At 32.9% G+C, this 19,768-nt stretch overlaps 1 protein-coding gene across 1 annotated transcript in view; it reads left to right on the forward strand.

Moving 5' to 3' along the window:
- Window positions 1–19,768, forward strand: part of fermt3b (FERM domain containing kindlin 3b) — a 47,021-nt gene that overhangs the window by 22,864 nt on the left and 4,389 nt on the right. Inside the window, exons 7-14 of the mRNA XM_061900189.1 lie at window positions 12,181–12,288; window positions 12,359–12,493; window positions 12,573–12,619; window positions 12,688–12,812; window positions 16,921–17,027; window positions 17,099–17,320; window positions 19,033–19,157; window positions 19,273–19,414. Coding sequence (XP_061756173.1) covers window positions 12,181–12,288; window positions 12,359–12,493; window positions 12,573–12,619; window positions 12,688–12,812; window positions 16,921–17,027; window positions 17,099–17,320; window positions 19,033–19,157; window positions 19,273–19,414 — 1,011 coding nt within the window. The remainder of the gene's footprint in view (window positions 1–12,180; window positions 12,289–12,358; window positions 12,494–12,572; window positions 12,620–12,687; window positions 12,813–16,920; window positions 17,028–17,098; window positions 17,321–19,032; window positions 19,158–19,272; window positions 19,415–19,768) is intronic.

Raw genomic sequence — 19,768 nt, forward strand, 5'->3', positions numbered from 1 at the left:
ATCCTTGTTTGTGAATTACTTAGCATTTCATGGAAGCTGCTTGTATACCCAATCATGGCACCCACCTGTTCCCAATTAGCCTGCACACCTGTGGGATGTTCCAAATAAGTGTTTGATGAGCATTCCTCATCTTTATCAGTATTTATTGCCACCTTTCCCAACCTCTTTTTCACGTGTTGCTGGCATCAAATTCTAAAGTTAACGATTATCTGCAACAACAAAAATGTTTATCAGGTTGAACATCTTTGTAGCATATTCAACTGGATATGAATTGAAAATGATTTGCAAATCATTGTATCCCGTTTATATTTATATCCAACACATATTTTCCAATTCAAATGGAACGGGGTTTGTACTTGCTTGCTCATTTCACACATGTGCATGTTTATTAGCTGTTTCGGCCAGCTTCAGTCCGTAAGTACACAAACGTGTACTTCATGTTAAGTGACATGCTAACTTATTTTTACACTTTTTTTTTTTCCCAAATTTAGTAATCATGACAAATGTCCAACGCTTAAATTAATATTCAAATGAGAATAAGCCATAAAATAAGGGAGGACTTCTTACCTGGTCGATTTTTGCTTTTGGAGTAGTGGCCACTTGAATCTTACCATTATATGTTATACTCCTGTGACACCACCAGATGGCAGTATGTGTCCACATTAGCGGCCATAAGACCCCAATTCAGTAGAGTACACAATTTTGGAAATAAGCGCTAAAAAGGTGCTGTCCACGCATGTGGCCACTAAGCCTTTAGAGGTTTTAAACTTCAAAGAAGATGCTTTGAAGTGGTCAAAGCCAGTATGCAGTCAAAGGTCAAAGGTAAATGCTGTGATGCAGTGGTTCAACTTGAAGCCAGCAGTTCAAACAAACAAATGAAGAAGCTTGCAGGTACAAGTTAAGCATATCAAAGGAAGCATTTCCATGGTCATCCAATGAAGAAGCAGATTCGCCTACCATTGCTGTTTTTGGACAAACTTGCAGAGAAGATCTTGCTGTTCTTCCTTGCATGCTGCATGTTTGTGAATGAATCCGACGCAACCTCCATTCCTTTCCAGGTGCCTCCAATCAGTCATTTGGTGGCAATTTCCCCATGGCTTTCTGGGAATTGTAGTTCTCATGGTTTTGACCATGTAGTTTTCCACCGTGTAGGGCAGAGCGAAAAGAAGTGTCTCCAACAAGCCGATTGAAGACGTCTTTTCCGGCAGTAATCAATAGATTAGTAAAACATATGATGAATAAATCAATGGAGAGGTCGGAATACAATTCAATAAAATAAAGTAAAAGTGTTTTTTCTTCACAAAATACTAATAGGATGTTGCATTAAAATTAATGTGACAAGTATAATGTATCCAAAAAGGCACATAATTACAGTAAATGTAAGCAAGTTACTACCCATCTCTGATAATCAACATAACAGCCGTTATTGCCCATCACCAAAGGCTGTTATTTATGATATTAAAATAATACTTACATTAAAATGTATTATGCACATTTTTTTCAACTAATTTAGAAAATTATTTTCAAGGAAAAAAATGCTTTTCAAGGTTAAAGTTGATTTCCAAGACGAAAGTGATTTTCAATGAAAAAATTGATTTTCAAGATAAAAAACGATTTTCAAAGAAAAAAAAATATTTTCAAGATGAAACTTGATTTTCAAGACACAAAGATTTTCAATGAAAACAAATGATTTTCAAGATGAAAGTTGATTTTCAAGACAAAAAATGATTTTCAAGGAAAACAATGATTTTCAGGGTAAAAGTTGATTTTCAAGACAAAAAATGACTTGAAAATTTGGTAGAGCTATACCTCACTCTACCAACCGAGGTATAGCTCGGTTGGTAGAGCGGCCGTGTCAGCAACTTGAGGGTTGCAGGTTCAATCCCCGCTTCTGCCATACTAGTCACTGCCGTTGTGTCCTTGGGCAAGACACTTTACCCACCTGCTCCCAGTGCCACCCACACTGGTTTAAAAATGTAACTTAGATATTGGGTTTCACGCCAGCGCCCCCCGCGACCCCAAAAGGGAATAAGCTGTAGAAAATGGATGGATGGATTATGTAAAGCGCTTTGAGTCACTAGAGAAAAAATGTTTTTAAGGTAAAAGTTGATTTTCAAAAGACAAAGATTTTCAATGAAAATAAATTATTTTCAAGATAAAAGTTGATTTTCAAGACAAAATGATTTTCTATGAAAACATTGATTTGCAAGGTAAAAGCTGATTTTCAAGACAAAAGATTTTCAAAGAAAAAAAAGATTTTGAAGACAAAAAATTACTTTCAAGGAAAAAAATTATTTTCAAGGTAAAAGTTGATTTTTCAAGGGGGGGAAAAAAATTTTCAAGGAAAAAAATTATTTTCAAGGTAAAAGTTAATTTTCAACACGAAAAATTATTTTCCAGACAAAAAATGATTTTCAATGAAAAAAATGATTTTCAAGGTAAAAGTTGATTTTCAAGACAAAATGATTTTCAATGATAAAATTTATTTTCAAGGTAAAAGCTGATTTTCAAGACAAAAGATTTTCAAGGAAAAGAAATATTTTCAAAACAAAAAATTACTTTCAAGAAAAAAAATATTTTCAAGATAAAAGTTGATTTTCAAGACACAAAGATTTTCAAGGAAAACAATGATTTTCAGGGTAAAAGTTGATTTTCAAGACAAAAAATGACTTGCAAGGAAAAAATTATTTTTAAGGTAAAAGTTTATTTTCAGGCTTCACGGTGGCAGAGGGGTTAGTGCGTCTGCCTCACAATACGAAGGTCCTGCAGTCCTGGGTTCAAATCCAGGCTCGGGATCTTTCTGTGTGGAGTTTGCATGTTCTCCCCGCGAATGCGTGGGTTCCCTCCGGGTACTCCGGCTTCCTCCCACTTCCAAAGACATGCACCTGGGGATAGGTTGATTGGCAACACTAAATTGGCCCTAGTGTGTGAATGTGAGTGTGAATGTTGTCTGTCTATCTGTGTTGGCCCTGCGATGAGGTGGCGACTTGTCCAGGGTGTACCCCGCCTTCCGCCCGATTGTAGCTGAGATAGGCGCCAGCGCCCCCCGCGACCCCACAAGGGAATAAGCGGTAGGAAATGGATGGAAGTTTATTGAGTTTCAAGGTAAAAGCTGATTTTCAAGACAAAATATTTTTAAGGAAAAAATGATTTTCAAGACAAAAAATTACTTTCAAGAAAAAAATAATTTTCAAGGAAAAAAATGATTTTTAAGGAAAAAGTTAATTTTCAAGACGAAAAATTATTTTCCAAACAACAAATGATTTTCAATGAAAAAAATTATTTTCAAGGTAAAAGTGGATTTTCAAGACAAAATGATTTTAAATGAAAAAATTGATTTTCAAGGTAAAAGCTGATTTTCAAGACAAAAGATTTTCAAGGAAAAAAATTATTTTCAAAACAAAAAATTACTTTCAAGAAAAAAAATATTTTCAAGGAAAAAAATTGTTTTCAAGGTAAAAGTTAATTTTCAAGACAAAAAATGATTTTCCAGACAAAAAATGATTTTCAATGAAAAAATTTATTTTCTAGGTAAAAGTTGATTTTCAAGGAAGAAAAAGATTTTCCAGGAGGAAAAAATGATTTTCAAGGGGGAAAAATGATTTTCAAGGTAAAAGTTGACGTTCAAGACAAAAATGATTTTCAAGGTAAAAGTTTATGTTCAAGAAAAATATGATTTTCAAGGTAAAAGTTGATCAAGACAAAAATTATTTCCAAGGTAAAAGTTAATTTTCAAGACAGAAAATGATTTTCAAGACAAAAAATGATGTTCAGGGTAAAAGTTGATTTTCAAGACAAAAAATTATTTTTAAGGAAAAAAATTATTTTCAAGGTAAAAGTTGTAGCTGAGATAGGCACCAGCGCCCCCCACAACCCCAAAAGGAATAAGCGGTAGGAAATGGATGGATGGAAGTTGATTGTCAAGGAAAAAAATTATTTTCAAGGAAAAAAATGATTTTCAAGACAAAAATAATTTTCAAATTAAAAGTTAATTTTCAAGACAAAAAATTATTTTAAAGGAAAAATATTATTTTCAAGGCAAAAGTTTATTTTCAAGACAAAAAATAATTTTCAAGGAAAAAAAATATTATCAAGGTAAAAGTTGATTTTTGAAGACAAAAATATTTTCAAGGTAAAAGTTGATTTTCAAGACAAAAAATTAATTTCAAGGAAAAAATGATTTTCAAGGTATAAGTTGATTTTGAAGACAAAAAAAAGATTTTCAATGAAAAAAATTGTTTTCAAAGTAAAAGTTGATTTTCAAGACAAAAAAAGATTTTCAATGAAAAAAATTATTTTCAAGGTAAAAGTTGATTTTCAAAACAAAAATGATTTTCAAAGAAAAAAAAGATTTTCAAGGGAAAAAAAGATTTTTCAAGAAAAAAAAAAGATTTTCAAGGTAAAAGTTGATTTTCAGGACAAAAATAGATTTTCAATGAAAAAAAATATTTTCAAGGTAAAAGTTGATTTTCAACACAAAAATGATTTTCAAAGAAAAAAAAAGATTTTCAAGGTAAAAGTTGATTTTCAAGACAAAAATGATTTTCGATGAAAAAAATGATTTTCAAGGGAAAAAATGATTTTCCAAGAAAAAAGATTTTCAAGGTAAAAGTTGATTTTCAAGACAAAAATAGATTTTCAATAAAAAAATATATTTTTGAGTTAAAAGTTGATTTTCAAGGGAAAAAATCATTTTCCAAGTAAAAAAATATTTTCAAGGTAAAAGTTGATTTTCAACACAAAAATGATTTTCAATGAAAAAAATGATTTTCAAGGGAAAAAATGATTATCAAAGAAAAAAAAAGATTTTCAAGGTAAAAGTTGATTTTCAACACAAAAATGATTTTCAATGAAAAAAATGATTTTCAAGGGAAAAAATGATTTTCCAAGAAAAAAAGATTTTCAAGGTAAAAGTTGATTTTCAAGACAAAAATAGATTTTCAATAAAAAAAAATATTTTTGAGTTAAAAGTTGATTTTCAAGGGAAAAAATCATTTTCCAAGTAAAAAAATATTTTCGAGGTAAAAGTTGATTTTCAAGACAAAAATGATTTTCAATGATAAAAATGATTTTCAAGGGAAAAAATGATTTTTCAAGTAAAAAAATATTTTCACGGTAAAAGTTGATTTTCAAGACAAAAATGATTTTCGATGAAAAAAATATTTTCAAGGGAAAAAATGATTTTCCAAGAAAAAAAAGATTTTCAAGGTAAAAGTTGATTTTCAAGACAAAAAAAGATTTTCAATGAAAAAAATTATTTTCAAGGTAAAAGTTGATTTTCAAGACAAAAATGATTTTCAATGAAAAAAATGATTTTCAAGGGGAAAAAAGGATTTTCCAAGAAAAAAAAGATTTTCACGGTAAAAGTTGATCGTCAAGACAAAAATGATTTTCAATGAAAAAAATGATTTTCAAGGGAAAAAAAGATTTTCCAAGAAAAAATGATTTTCAATGAAAAAAAAGATTTTCAAGGGAAAAAATGATTTTCCATGTAAAAAAATATTTTCACAGTAAAAGTTGATTTTCAAGACAAAAATGATTTTCAATGAAAAAAAATATTTTCAAGGGAAAAAATGATTTTCCAAGAAAAAAAAGATTTTCAAAGTAAAAGTTGATTTTCAAGACAAAAAAAGATTTTCAATGAAAAAAATTATTTTCAATGTAAAAGTTGATTTTCAAGACAAAAATGATTTTCAATGAAAAAAAAGATTTTCAAGGGGAAAAAAGGATTTTCCAAGAAAAGATTTTCACGGTAAAAGTTGATTGTCAAGACAAAAATGATTTTCAATGAAAAAAATGATTTTCAAGGTAAAAGTTGATTTTCAAGACAAAAATGATTTTCAATGAAAAAAAAGATTTTCAAGGGAAAAAATGATTTTCCAAGTAAAAAAATATTTTCACGGTAAAAGTTGATTTTCAAGACAAAAATGATTTTCAATGAAAAAAAATATTTTCAAGGGAAAAAATGATTTTCCAACAAAAAAATGGTTTCCAAAGTAAAAGTTGATTTTCAAGACAAAAAAAGATTTTCAATGAAAAAAATTATTTTCAAGGTAAAAGTTGATTTTCAAGACAAAAATGATTTTCAATGAAAAAAATGATTTTCAAGGGAAAAAATTATTTTCGAAGACAAAAGATATTTTCAAGGTAAAAGTTGATTTTCATGACGAAAAATGATTTCATGACAAAAATGATTTTCAAGGTAAAAGTTAATTTTCAAGACAAAAAATGATTTTCAAGACAAAAGATGATTTTCAATGAAAAAAATTATTTTCAAGGTAAAAGTTGATTTTCAAGACAAAAATGATTTTCAATGAAAAAAATTATTTTCAAGGGAAAACATTATTTTCCAAGGAAAAAAGGATTTTCAAGGGAAAAAAATATTTTCAAAGAAAAAAAAATATTTTCATGGTAAAAGTTGATTTTCAAGACAAAAGTGATTTTCAATGAAAAAAATTATTTTCAAGGGAAAAAATGAATTTCCAAGAAAAAAAATATTTTCAAGGTAAAAATAGATTTTCAAGACAAAAATAGATTATCAATGAAAAAAAATATTTTCAAGGTAAATGTTGATTTTCAAGACAAAAATGATTTTCAAGGGAAAAAATGATTTTCCAAGAAAAAAAAGATTTTCACGGTAAAAGTTGATTTTCAAGACAAAAATGATTTTCAATTAAAAAAAATATTTTCAAGGGAAAAAATGATTTTCCAAGAAAAAATGATTTTCAAGGTAAAAGTTGATTTTCAAGACAAAAGATTTTCAATGAAAACAATGTTTTCAAGGTAAAAGTTGATTTTCAAGACAAAAAAGATTTTCAATGAAAAAATTTATTTTCAAGGGAAAAAATGATTTTTTTTCAAGAAAAAAAAGATTTTCAAGGTAAAAGTAGATTTTCAAGACAAAAATAGATTTTCAATGAAAAAAAAGATTTTCAAGGGAAAAAATGATTTTCCAAGAAAAAAAAGATCTTCAAGGTAAAAGTTGATTTTCAAGGCCAAAAAAAGATTTTCAATGAAAAAAATGATTTTCAAGGTAAAAGTTGATTTTCAAGGTAAAAGTTGATTTTCAAGACAAAAATGATTTTCAATGAAAAAAATGATTTTCACGGGAAAAAATGATTTCCCAAGACAAAAAATATTTTCAAGGTAAAAGTTGATTTTCATGACAAAAATGATTTTCAAGGTAAAAGTTAATTTTCAAGACAAAAAATTATTTTCAAGACAAAAATAGATTTTCAAGACAAAAAATTATTTTCAAGGTAAAGGTTGATTTTCAAGACAAAAAAATATTTTCAATGAAAAAAATTATTTTCAAGGTAAAAGTTGATTTTCAAGACAAAAATGATTTTCAATGAAAAATTTATTTTCAAGGGAAAAAATTATTTTCCAAGAAAAAAAAGATTTTCAAGGTAAAAGTTGATTTTCAAGAAAAAAATAGATTTTCAATGAAAATAATTATTTTCAAGATAAAAGTTGATTTTCAAGACAAAAAAAGATTTTCAATGAAAAAATTATTTTCAAGGTAAAAGTTGATTTTCAAGACAAAAATGATTTTCAATGAAAAAACTTATTTTCAAGGGACAAAATGATTTTCCAAGAAAAAAAAGATTTTCAAGGTCAAAGTTGATTTTCAAGACAAAAATGATTTTCAATGAAAAAAATGATTTTCAAGGGAAAAAATGATTTTCCAAGACAAAAAATATTTTCAAGGTAAAAGTTGATTTTCATGACAAAAAATGATTTCATGACAAAAATTATTTTCAAGGTAAAAGTTAATTTTCAAGACGAAAAATGATTTTCAAGACAAATATAGATTTTCAATTTAAAAAATTATTTTCAATGAAAAAAATATTTTCAAGGTAAAAGTTGATTTTCAAGACAAAAAATTAATTTCAAGGAAAAAATGATTTTCAAGGTATAAGTTGATTTTGAAGACAAAAAAAAGATTTTCAATGAAAAAAATTGTTTTCAAGGTAAAAGTTGATTTTCAAGACAAAAAAAGATTTTCAATGAAAAAAATTATTTTCAAGGTAAAAGTTGATTTTCAAAACAAAAATGATTTTCAAAGAAAAAAAAGATTTTCAAGGGAAAAAAAGATTTTTCAAGAAAAAAAAAGATTTTCAAGGTAAAAGTTGATTTTCAGGACAAAAATAGATTTTCAATGAAAAAAAATATTTTCAAGGTAAAAGTTGATTTTCAACACAAAAATGATTTTCAAAGAAAAAAAAAGATTTTCAAGGTAAAAGTTGATTTTCAAGACAAAAATGATTTTCGATGAAAAAAATGATTTTCAAGGGAAAAAATGATTTTCCAAAAAAAAAAGATTTTCAAGGTAAAAGTTGATTTTCAAGACAAAAATAGATTTTCAATAAAAAAATATATTTTTGAGTTAAAAGTTGATTTTCAAGGGAAAAAATCATTTTCCAAGTAAAAAAATATTTTCAAGGTAAAAGTTGATTTTCAACACAAAAATGATTTTCAATGAAAAAAATGATTTTCAAGGGAAAAAATGATTATCAAAGAAAAAAAAAGATTTTCAAGGTAAAAGTTGATTTTCAACACAAAAATGATTTTCAATGAAAAAAATGATTTTCAAGGGAAAAAATGATTTTCCAAGAAAAAAAGATTTTCAAGGTAAAAGTTGATTTTCAAGACAAAAATAGATTTTCAATAAAAAAAAATATTTTTGAGTTAAAAGTTGATTTTCAAGGGAAAAAATCATTTTCCAAGTAAAAAAATATTTTCGAGGTAAAAGTTGATTTTCAAGACAAAAATGATTTTCAATGATAAAAATGATTTTCAAGGGAAAAAATGATTTTTCAAGTAAAAAAATATTTTCACGGTAAAAGTTGATTTTCAAGACAAAAATGATTTTCGATGAAAAAAATATTTTCAAGGGAAAAAATGATTTTCCAAGAAAAAAAAGATTTTCAAGGTAAAAGTTGATTTTCAAGACAAAAAAAGATTTTCAATGAAAAAAATTATTTTCAAGGTAAAAGTTGATTTTCAAGACAAAAATGATTTTCAATGAAAAAAATGATTTTCAAGGGGAAAAAAGGATTTTCCAAGAAAAAAAAGATTTTCACGGTAAAAGTTGATTGTCAAGACAAAAATGATTTTCAATGAAAAAAATGATTTTCAAGGGAAAAAAAGATTTTCCAAGAAAAAATGATTTTCAATGAAAAAAAAGATTTTCAAGGGAAAAAATTATTTTCCATGTAAAAAAATATTTTCACGGTAAAAGTTGATTTTCAAGACAAAAATGATTTTCAATGAAAAAAAATATTTTCAAGCGAAAAAATGATTTTCCAAGAAAAAAAAGATTTTCAAGGTAAAAGTTGATTTTCAAGACAAAAAAAGATTTTCAATGAAAAAAATTATTTTCAATGTAAAAGTTGATTTTCAAGACAAAAATGATTTTCAATGAAAAAAAAGATTTTCAAGGGGAAAAAAGGATTTTCCAAGAAAAAAAAGATTTTCACGGTAAAAGTTGATTGTCAAGACAAAAATGATTTTCAATGAAAAAAATGATTTTCAAGGTAAAAGTTGATTTTCAAGACAAAAATGATTTTCAATGAAAAAAAAGATTTTCAAAGGAAAAAATGATTTTCCAAGTAAAAAAATATTTTCACGGTAAAAGTTGATTTTCAAGACAAAAATGATTTTCAATGAAAAAAAATATTTTCAAGGGAAAAAATGATTTTCCAACAAAAAAATGGTTTCCAAGGTAAAAGTTGATTTTCAAGACAAAAAAAGATTTTCAATGAAAAAAATTATTTTCAAGGTAAAAGTTGATTTTCAAGACAAAAATGATTTTCAATGAAAAAAATGATTTTCAAGGGAAAAAATTATTTTCGAAGACAAAAGATATTTTCAAGGTAAAAGTTGATTTTCATGACGAAAAATGATTTCATGACAAAAATGATTTTCAAGGTAAAAGTTAATTTTCAAGACAAAAAATGATTTTCAAGACAAAAGATGATTTTCAATGAAAAAAATTATTTTCAAGGTAAAAGTTGATTTTCAAGACAAAAATGATTTTCAATGAAAAAAATTATTTTCAAGGGAAAACATTATTTTCCAAGGAAAAAAGGATTTTCAAGGGAAAAAAATATTTTCAAAGAAAAAAAAATATTTTCATGGTAAAAGTTGATTTTCAAGACAAAAGTGATTTTCAATGAAAAAAATTATTTTCAAGGGAAAAAATGAATTTCCAAGAAAAAAAATATTTTCAAGGTAAAAATAGATTTTCAAGACAAAAATAGATTATCAATGAAAAAAAATATTTTCAAGGTAAATGTTGATTTTCAAGACAAAAATGATTTTCAAGGGAAAAAATGATTTTCCAAGAAAAAAAAGATTTTCACGGTAAAAGTTGATTTTCAAGACAAAAATGATTTTCAATTAAAAAAAATATTTTCAAGGGAAAAAATGATTTTCCAAGAAAAAATGATTTTCAAGGTAAAAGTTGATTTTCAAGACAAAAGATTTTCAATGAAAACAATGTTTTCAAGGTAAAAGTTGATTTTCAAGACAAAAAAGATTTTCAATGAAAAAATTTATTTTCAAGGGAAAAAATGATTTTTTTTCAAGAAAAAAAAGATTTTCAAGGTAAAAGTAGATTTTCAAGACAAAAATAGATTTTCAATGAAAAAAAAGATTTTCAAGGGAAAAAATGATTTTCCAAGAAAAAAAAGATCTTCAAGGTAAAAGTTGATTTTCAAGGCCAAAAAAAGATTTTCAATGAAAAAAATGATTTTCAAGGTAAAAGTTGATTTTCAAGGTAAAAGTTGATTTTCAATGAAAAAAATGATTTTCACGGGAAAAAATGATTTCCCAAGACAAAAAATATTTTCAAGGTAAAAGTTGATTTTCATGACAAAAATGATTTTCAAGGTAAAAGTTAATTTTCAAGACAAAAAATTATTTTCAAGACAAAAATAGATTTTCAAGACAAAAAATTATTTTCAAGGTAAAGGTTGATTTTCAAGACAAAAAAATATTTTCAATGAAAAAAATTATTTTCAAGTTAAAAGTTGATTTTCAAGACAAAAATGATTTTCAATGAAAAATTTATTTTCAAGGGAAAAAATTATTTTCCAAGAAAAAAAAGATTTTCAAGGTAAAAGTTGATTTTCAAGAAAAAAATAGATTTTCAATGAAAATAATTATTTTCAAGATAAAAGTTGATTTTCAAGACAAAAAAAGATTTTCAATGAAAAAATTATTTTCAAGGTAAAAGTTGATTTTCAAGAAAAAAATGATTTTCAATGAAAAAACTTATTTTCAAGGGACAAAATGATTTTCCAAGAAAAAAAAGATTTTCAAGGTCAAAGTTGATTTTCAAGACAAAAATGATTTTCAATGAAAAAAATGATTTTCAAGGGAAAAAATGATTTTCCAAGACAAAAAATATTTTCAAGGTAAAAGTTGATTTTCATGACAAAAAATGATTTCATGACAAAAATTATTTTCAAGGTAAAAGTTAATTTTCAAGACGAAAAATGATTTTCAAGACAAATATAGATTTTCAATTTAAAAAATTATTTTCAATGAAAAAAATTATTTTCAAGGTAAAAGTTGATTTTCAAGACAAAAAATATTTTCAATGAAAAAAATTATTTTCAACGTAAAAGTTGATTTTCAAGACAAAAATGATTTTCAATGAAAACAATTATTTTCAAGGGAAAAAATGATTTTCCAAGAAAAAAAAGATTTGCAAGGTAAAAGTTGATTTTCAAGACAAAAATAGATTTTCAATGAAAATAATTATTTTCAAGATAAAAGTAGATTTTCAAGACAAAAAAAGATTTTCAATGAAAAAATGATTTTCAAGGTAAAAGTTTATTTTCAAGACAAAAATGATTTTCAACGAAAAAACTTATTTTCAAGGGAAAAAATGATTTTCCAAGAAAAAAAATATTTTCAAGGTCAAAGTTGATTTTCAAGACAAAAAAAGATTTTCAATGAAAAAAATAATTTTCAAGGTAAAAGTTGATTTTCGCAACAAAAATGATTTTCAATGAAAAAAATGATTTTCAAGGGAAAAAATGATTTTCCAAGAAAAAAATGATTTTCAAGGTAGAAGTTGATGTTCAAGACAAAAATGATTTTCAAGGTAAAAGTAGATTTTGACTGGGCTGCTGGTGTACTCACTGTGTTGTCCTGGTCTGGTTTCAGTACGACCCGGTGCGTCTGACCCAGCTTTACGAGCAGGCTCGCTGGGCCATTCTTCTGGAAGATATCGACTGCACGGAGGAGGAGATGATGCTATTTGGAGCTCTGCAGGTATCCACGTGAACGCGGTTTCAGGATTTAGCGACCTGGCGCGGCGCTAAAAACATCCTTCCGCCCGCAGTACCACATTAGCAAGGTGTCCCAGTCAGAACCCCAGACCACCGGCTCGTCCGCAGCCATGGACGACCTGGACTTGGCACTCCAGTCTCTGGAAGTGAAGATGGAGGGCGAGGGCAGCTCGGCCTCGGAGATGCTGGTCAGACGCGCAGTTTTAATGTCTTCCATCTCCTTCTGAGCACATCAGAATGAGAATAAAGACTCTGTTCCACTTGCAGGACAACATGACCGCGCCCGAGCTCAGCGATTATCTGAAGATCTTCAGGTTCTGTTTGAGACAAGTTCTCTCTTTGACGGACGAAGCGTTGATGATGTGTCATGTTGATGTTTCAGGCCGAGGAGGTTGACTCTGAAAGGATACAAGCAGTACTGGTTCAAATTCCAGGACAGCGGCATCTCTTATTTCAAGAGCAAAGAGGAAAGCATTGGAGAGCCCATCCAACAGATTAACCTCAAAGGTACAGAAAGTCCACATGTGAACCAAGTCAAGAACAAAAGCTAAAAGCAGTGCAGTTGTCACCTTGTGTAAATGCTAAATAAAAAGAGAATACAATGATTTGCTAATCCTTTTCAACTTATATTCAATTGAATTGCCTTCAAATATAAGATATTTCAAGGCCTACTGAAATGAGATTTTCTTATTTAAACGGGGATAGCAGGTCTATTCTATGTGTCATAATTGATCATTTCGTAATATTGCCATATTTTTGCTGAAAGGATTTAGTAGAGAACATAGACGATAAGGTTCGCAACTTTTGGTCGCTAATAAAAAAGTCTTGCTTTTACTGGAAGTAGCAAACGATGTGCGCGTGACGTCACGGGTTGTGGAGCTCCAGCAGCAAGAGCTATTCGGACCGAGAAAGCGACGATTTCCCCATTAATTTGAGCAAGGATGAAAGATTTGTGGATGAGGAAAGTTAGAGTGAAGCACTAAAAAAAAAAAAAAAATAAGGCCACAGTTCCACGGTTCCAGCTATTCAGATGTAATTACACACATTTATTAGGATAATTCTGGAAAATCCCTTATCTGCTTATGGTGTTAATAGTGTTTTAGTGAGATGATAAAGTCATACCTGAAAGTCGGATGGCTGCGGTGAACGCCAGTGTCTCTGAGAAAAGCCGAGGAGCCAAGATCACAGCTGCCTTTTTGAGCTGCAGGAGGAGGTCGCATATTCCACTGAAGTCTCCGGTAAGAGCCGACTTAATATCACAATATTCCCATCCAAAAACTTGCTGGTTGATGTAGAGAAACATGTTCGCTTAAACACATTTATTAGGATCATTCTCGAAAATCCCTTATCTGCTTATTGTGTTAATAGTGTTTTAGTGAGATTATAAAGTCATACCTGGAAGTCGGATGGCTGCGGTGAACGCCAGTGTCTCTGAGAAAAGCTGAGGAGCCAAGATCACAGCTGTCTTTTTGAGCTGCAGGAGGAGGTCGCATATTCCACTGAAGTCTCCGGTAAGAGCCGACTTAATATCACAATATTCCCATCCAAAAACTTGCTGGTTGACGTAGAGAAACATGTTCGCTTGACCGCTCTGTGTTAAAGCTTCACAACAAGTGAAGTGAATTATATTTATATAGCGCCTTTCTCTAGTGACTCAAAGCGCTTTTACATAGTGAAACCCAATATCTAAGTTACATTTAAACCAGTGTGGGTGGCACTGGGAGCAGGTGGGTAAAGTGTCTTGCCCAAGGACACAACGGCAGTGACTAGGATGGCGGAAGCGGGAATCGAACCTGTAACCCTCAAGTTGCCGGCACGGCCGCCCTACCAACCGAGCTATGCCGCCCCAACACCGGCTGTGTTTCGGTTGCTAAAGGCAGCTGCAATCCACCGCTTTCCACCAACAGCATTCTTCTTTGACGTATCCATTATTAATTGAACAAATTGCAAAAGATTCAGCAACACAGATGTCCAAAATACTGTGTAATTACGCGATGAAAAGAGACGAATTTTAGCCGTGTGTGGTGCTGGGCTGAAATGTCCGCTCCAACTAATAACGTCACAAGTACGCGTCAACATAAGCGTCATCATTCCGCAACGTTTTCAACAGGATACCTCGCGGGAAATTTAATAATTGCAATTTAGTAAACTAAAAAGGCCGTATTGGCATGTGTTGCAATGTTAATATTTCATCATTGATATATAAACTATCAGACTGCATGGTCGGTAGTAGTGGCTTTCAGTAGGCCTTTAATATATATTTTTGTTGCAAATAATCATGAGCTTGGAATGTTATGGCAGCAGCACATTGCAAAAAAGGCATTTTTACCAGTGTGTTACATGGCCTTTCCTTTTAACAACACTCAGTAAAGGTTTGGGAACTGAGGAGACACATTTTTGAAGTGGAATTATTTCTTATTCTTGCTTGATGTACAGCTTAAGTTGTTCAACAGTCTCCCTTCTAATATTGTAGCCTTCAATGGACTACAGGCAGGCCAGTCTAGTACCCGCACTCTTTTACTATGAGGCCATACTGTTGTAACACGTGGCTTGGCATCGTCTTGCTGAAATAAGCAGGGGCGTCCATGATAACGTTGCTTGGATGGCAACATATGTACCTTTCAGCATTAATGGGGCCTTCACAGATGTGTAAGTTACCCATGCCTTGGGCACTAACACACCCCCATACCATCACCTTTTAAGAACAATCTACATTGTTCTTTTAATCGGTCCGGAGGACACAACGTACACATTTTGAAATGTGGACTCATCAGACCACACAATACTCTTCCATTTTGCATCAATCCATCTTAGATGAGCTCGGGCCCAGCAAAGCGTTTCTGGGTGTTGTTGATAAATGGCTTTGGCTTTGCATAGTAGAGTTTTAACTTGCGCTGTTGATAAACGGCTTTGGCTTTCATAGTAGAGTTTTAACTTGCACTGACAGATGTAGCGACCAACCTTAGTTTCTGACGGTGGTTTTCTGAAGTGTTCCCGAGCCCATGTGGTGATATCCTTTACACACCGATGTGGCTTTTTGATGCAGTACCGCCTGAGGTATGGAATCTGCGTAATATCATGGCTTACGTGCAGTGATTTCTTCACATTCTCTGAAACTTTTTGATGACATTACGCAGCTTAGATGGTGAAATCTCTAAATTCCTTGCAATAGCTGCTTGAGAAATGTTGTTCTTCAACAATTTGCTCAGGCATTTGTTGACAAAGTGGTGACCCTCGCCCCGTCCTTGTTTGTGAACGAGTGAGCATTTCATGAAAGCTGCTTTTATACCCAATCATGGCACCCACCTGTTCCCAATTAGCCTGGGATGTTCCAAATAAGTGTTTGATGAGCATCCCGCAACTTGTCTCAGTCTTTTTTGCCACTTGTGCCAGCTTTTTTGAAAAATGTTGCAGGCATCAAATTCCAAATGAGCTAATATTTGCAAAAAATAACCAGTTTGAACGGTAAATATCTTGTCGTTGCAGTTTATTCAATTAAATATACCGTATTTCCTTGAATTGCCGCCGGGTATATAGTATGCACCTGCCTTGAATTACTGCCGGGTTGAACTCACTTCGCAAAATAATTAGCGCATGCTTAGTATTACCGCCGTGTCAAACTTGTGACGTCACGAGTGACACTTCACCTGTCATCATTTTCAAAATGGAGGAGGCTGATTTCAATACCGGTAATTTGAAATCGCATAAAGGGAAGAAGATTAAGAGTTATTCAGTAGCATTTAAGGTCCAAGCTATTGAATCGGTATGCTGAAAAGAACAGTAAGCAGCTATGTTTTATTAATATACCTGTGGATCCGATGGTCCGACAGACAGGCAGGGTACGCTGGAGCCCGGCCCAAGATGGTGGCGAGCGAGCGGAGAGGAGGTGCGGAAGAGCGACCTGGACAGAGGTTTTATTGAAAAATAAACAAAGTCAAACTGCTCAAGCCATGTCCTTCCTTGGTGGTCCTGGGAACCCGCAAGACGACGGCTTGAGACCGTCACAATACCGTAGCTGCGTGTGTCAAATATGAGTCATTAAATGACTCCCGCCTCCTGGTGGTAGAGGGCGCCAGTGATCCTTCTTGCGACTACTCGGCTGCAGAAGAAGTGAAATGAGTGACGTGATATGTGCTAGAGGAGGTAATAAAGGTCGAGACAGAGAGACATTTAAAACTGAAGAAAGATAAGGAAGACTTCTATAAACAAGTTATCGATGCTTTTGATCAGAAGGAGCTGGCATGGACTTCATTTATAAGTAAAGGTAAGACCATAATAACGTTTTTTTTTATGAAATGCGCTTTTCATGATGGTATCCTTACATCACAATCAAATTTTTACTGCATGCCTTAAGTAAGTGCCGGAGTGAGAAGAGGTTTTAAAATAATTAGCGCATGCTTACTTTTACCGCATGCCTTAGGTAAGCGCAGGAGTGAGAAGAGGTTTTAAATTAATTAGCGCCCCGGCGGCAATTCAAGGAAATACAGTAAGTTGAAAAGGATTTGCAAATCATTGTGTTCTCTTTTTATTTACCATTTGTACAACGTGACACTTATTTTGGGTTCTGTGTTTACATTTGGAATGCCACCTTCATGGTCATTACTTTGGCACGTAGGCTGTGAGGTGGCACCGGAGGTCAGCATGGCAACTCAGAAGTTCCTCATCAAGCTCCTGATACCAGCACCCGAGGGAATGAGCGAAGTCTATCTTCGTTGTGAAAATGTGAGGTCAAAGGTCATGCCGCACGTCCGACGTTCTCAGCGATTTGTCGGCCATCCCGCCTGTCCCCGCAGGAGGAGCAGTACGCCCGCTGGATGGCCGCCTGCCGCCTGGCCTCCAAGGGCACGAGCCTGGCGGACAGCAGCTTCCAGAGCGAGATACGCAGCATCCGCTCCTTCCTCGCCATGCAGGACGTGGGCTCCGGTTTCCACGGCAACGCCAAAGCGTCGGAAGAAAGTTTCAACACCCAGAGCTTGGTGTCGCCGCGCTACCATAAGAAGTACAAAACTAAACAGGTAAAAGTCAGCTGGCTCTGCAGGCAAGATTCCAAATTGGAGTAAGAAAATGGCAACGGCGAAGGGTGCATATGCATGTGCGAGCCAGTCTGCCCCACAAAAAGGGGATACCGAAAAAGAAAGAGCTCATGTTGTGGAATGGTCCGAAGCTTACTGGCCTGCCTGGTGTTAGGTTCAAACATTGATGACATCTATTAATCAGACAAGAAGCAAAGAATCATGCAGAGACAGAGTTCAATTTAGCTCATGAGGAGAACGCATGGAGCTGCACACTTAGTCACAGTCTCGCCCTAAGCTCTAAGGTTCAGCTCCCGCGTCCCTCTATTTATTCAGGAGTTCCATAGTCAACATTACTGAGTCCGCCTCTAAAAGGAGTGGTCACATATATTATTCAAAGCAGGTCCAGTACGCACAATATGTGACAGAATGTGTTGGGCCTTTGGATTTCATTGTTTTTGTTTCGTCTGCGTGCTGTCATCTTGTCTTCGTTGAGGTCCTTGAGGTCTTGGCTGTTAGCGGGCTAAAAAAGAGATAACATCTGCGGCTGAGGGCACCTCTCGGACAAGAAGTGTTGTCCTTGCACAGATAGAATAAATGCAGTTTGAGCACAATAGCTAATAACTATAGCAACGGACTTTAAGCATACTAAGGTTGTGTGTGTGATTATTCTAACATCCGACAGTAATGATAATAATAATAATAATAATAATAATAAGTGTTTTGAGTGTCTGAAAAAGCACTATATTGCCAAAACTATTTGGCCACCTGCCTTGACTCACATATGAACTTGAAGTGCCATCCCATTCCTAACCCATAGGGTTCAATATGACCTTTTGCAGCTATTACAGCTTCAACTCTTCTGGGAAGGCTGTCCACAAGGTTGCAGAGTGTCTTTATAGCCATTTGTTTTGCATATTTCAGCAAGACAATGACAGGCCACGTGTTCCAACAGCGTGGCTTCGTAGTAAAAGAGTGCGAGTACTAGACTGGGCTGCCTGTAGTCAGGTTCAAACACTCATGACATCTACTAATCAGACAAGAAGCAAGGAACCATGCAGAGACAGAGTTCAATTTAGCTCATGAGGAGAATGCCATTTACACAACGTTACAACGTCACTGCTTTAAGGCTTTTGTATCTCTTTCATTTTCCCACCAGAGTAGCGAATCATAAATGTGAACAGAGTCCAACCATATGCAGCAAAAAGTGATGACATTTTAACATTGTGTGTCAGGTTGACAAGAAGACAAAAAGCAAACGAAATCAAACAGAGACAGGATTCAGTGCACCCTCTCACAGTGTCACCACGCCGCTCTGACGATGGAGTTCAACGCATCCTTTTTTATTCGGACCTTTTCTGATTACATTGCATCACATTACATTAGGCAGCTGCTCCTAAGGGGAGGTGGTCATAAACAGCTGTTGCACTCGGTCATAAATAGTTCAAAGAAAAGCCGCCTGGTCCTGCTCCCTCTCCACTTTGTAGATCTCACGTTAGGACAAGGTCTTCCTGTGGCTGTCAATAGATTAAAGAAACCGACAACTCCACGTCGTATCACATCGCGGACAGTGGAGTTTTACAAGCCTTTTGCTTGCTAAGGTGAAAGACAGCTTTTGTCTTCTTCGCAGGGCGAGCTGAAATCATGGGAACACAAAGTTGCGTGATAAACTTCTATACATTTATTCTGACATTGCGTCTTTTCCGACCCTGCAGCTAGCGCCTCGTATCCTGGACGCCTACCAGAACGTGGGTCAGCTCTCGTTGGTAGATGCGGTCACACGCTTCCTGCAGATCTGGCAGGCGCTTCCTGACTTTGGTCTCTCATACATCGTGGTCAGGTCCTGTCTCACGCCTCTTTTCAACATTTTCAACAGTTTTTCCTTTATGAAGCAAGGCCTTGACAGCAGAAAGAGGAAGCTGAATAAAACGTGTCACCCCCCCCCCCTCCAACAGGTTTAAAGGTAGTCGTAAAGATGAGGTCTTGGGCATTGCCCCTAACCGTCTGATCCGCATCGACCTGGCCGTGGGCGACGTGGTGAAGACCTGGCGCTACAACAACATGAAGCAGTGGAATGTCAACTGGGACATAAAACAGGTGAGAGTACTGTAGCCGAGTGTCCTGGGTTCGCCTATACAGTGTACTTATATAATAAAATAATACACGGGAGACATTAGATCAGGTCCGGTAGTCACCGCTTCTTTAATGTGTACTCCTTGTTAACTCTCTCTCCACAACAACACACACACTACGTCACCACCCCTACGGCAACTCTGAAAGGACAAAACTCCTCCTCACTCTCTGTAAACTTGGGACACCCTGAACTGTTTGTTACATACGTCCCCCCCTCAATTAGAAACGTCCCCGTTTCATTACAAACAAAATAGGTAACAAACAAGGGGAAATAGAACAGAGAAGAAAAAAAATTCACCATCTTAATGCACACATAAA

The sequence above is a fragment of the Nerophis ophidion genome, linkage group LG05, assembly GCF_033978795.1.
Source record: "Nerophis ophidion isolate RoL-2023_Sa linkage group LG05, RoL_Noph_v1.0, whole genome shotgun sequence".
Lineage (NCBI taxonomy): Eukaryota > Metazoa > Chordata > Actinopteri > Syngnathiformes > Syngnathidae > Nerophis > Nerophis ophidion.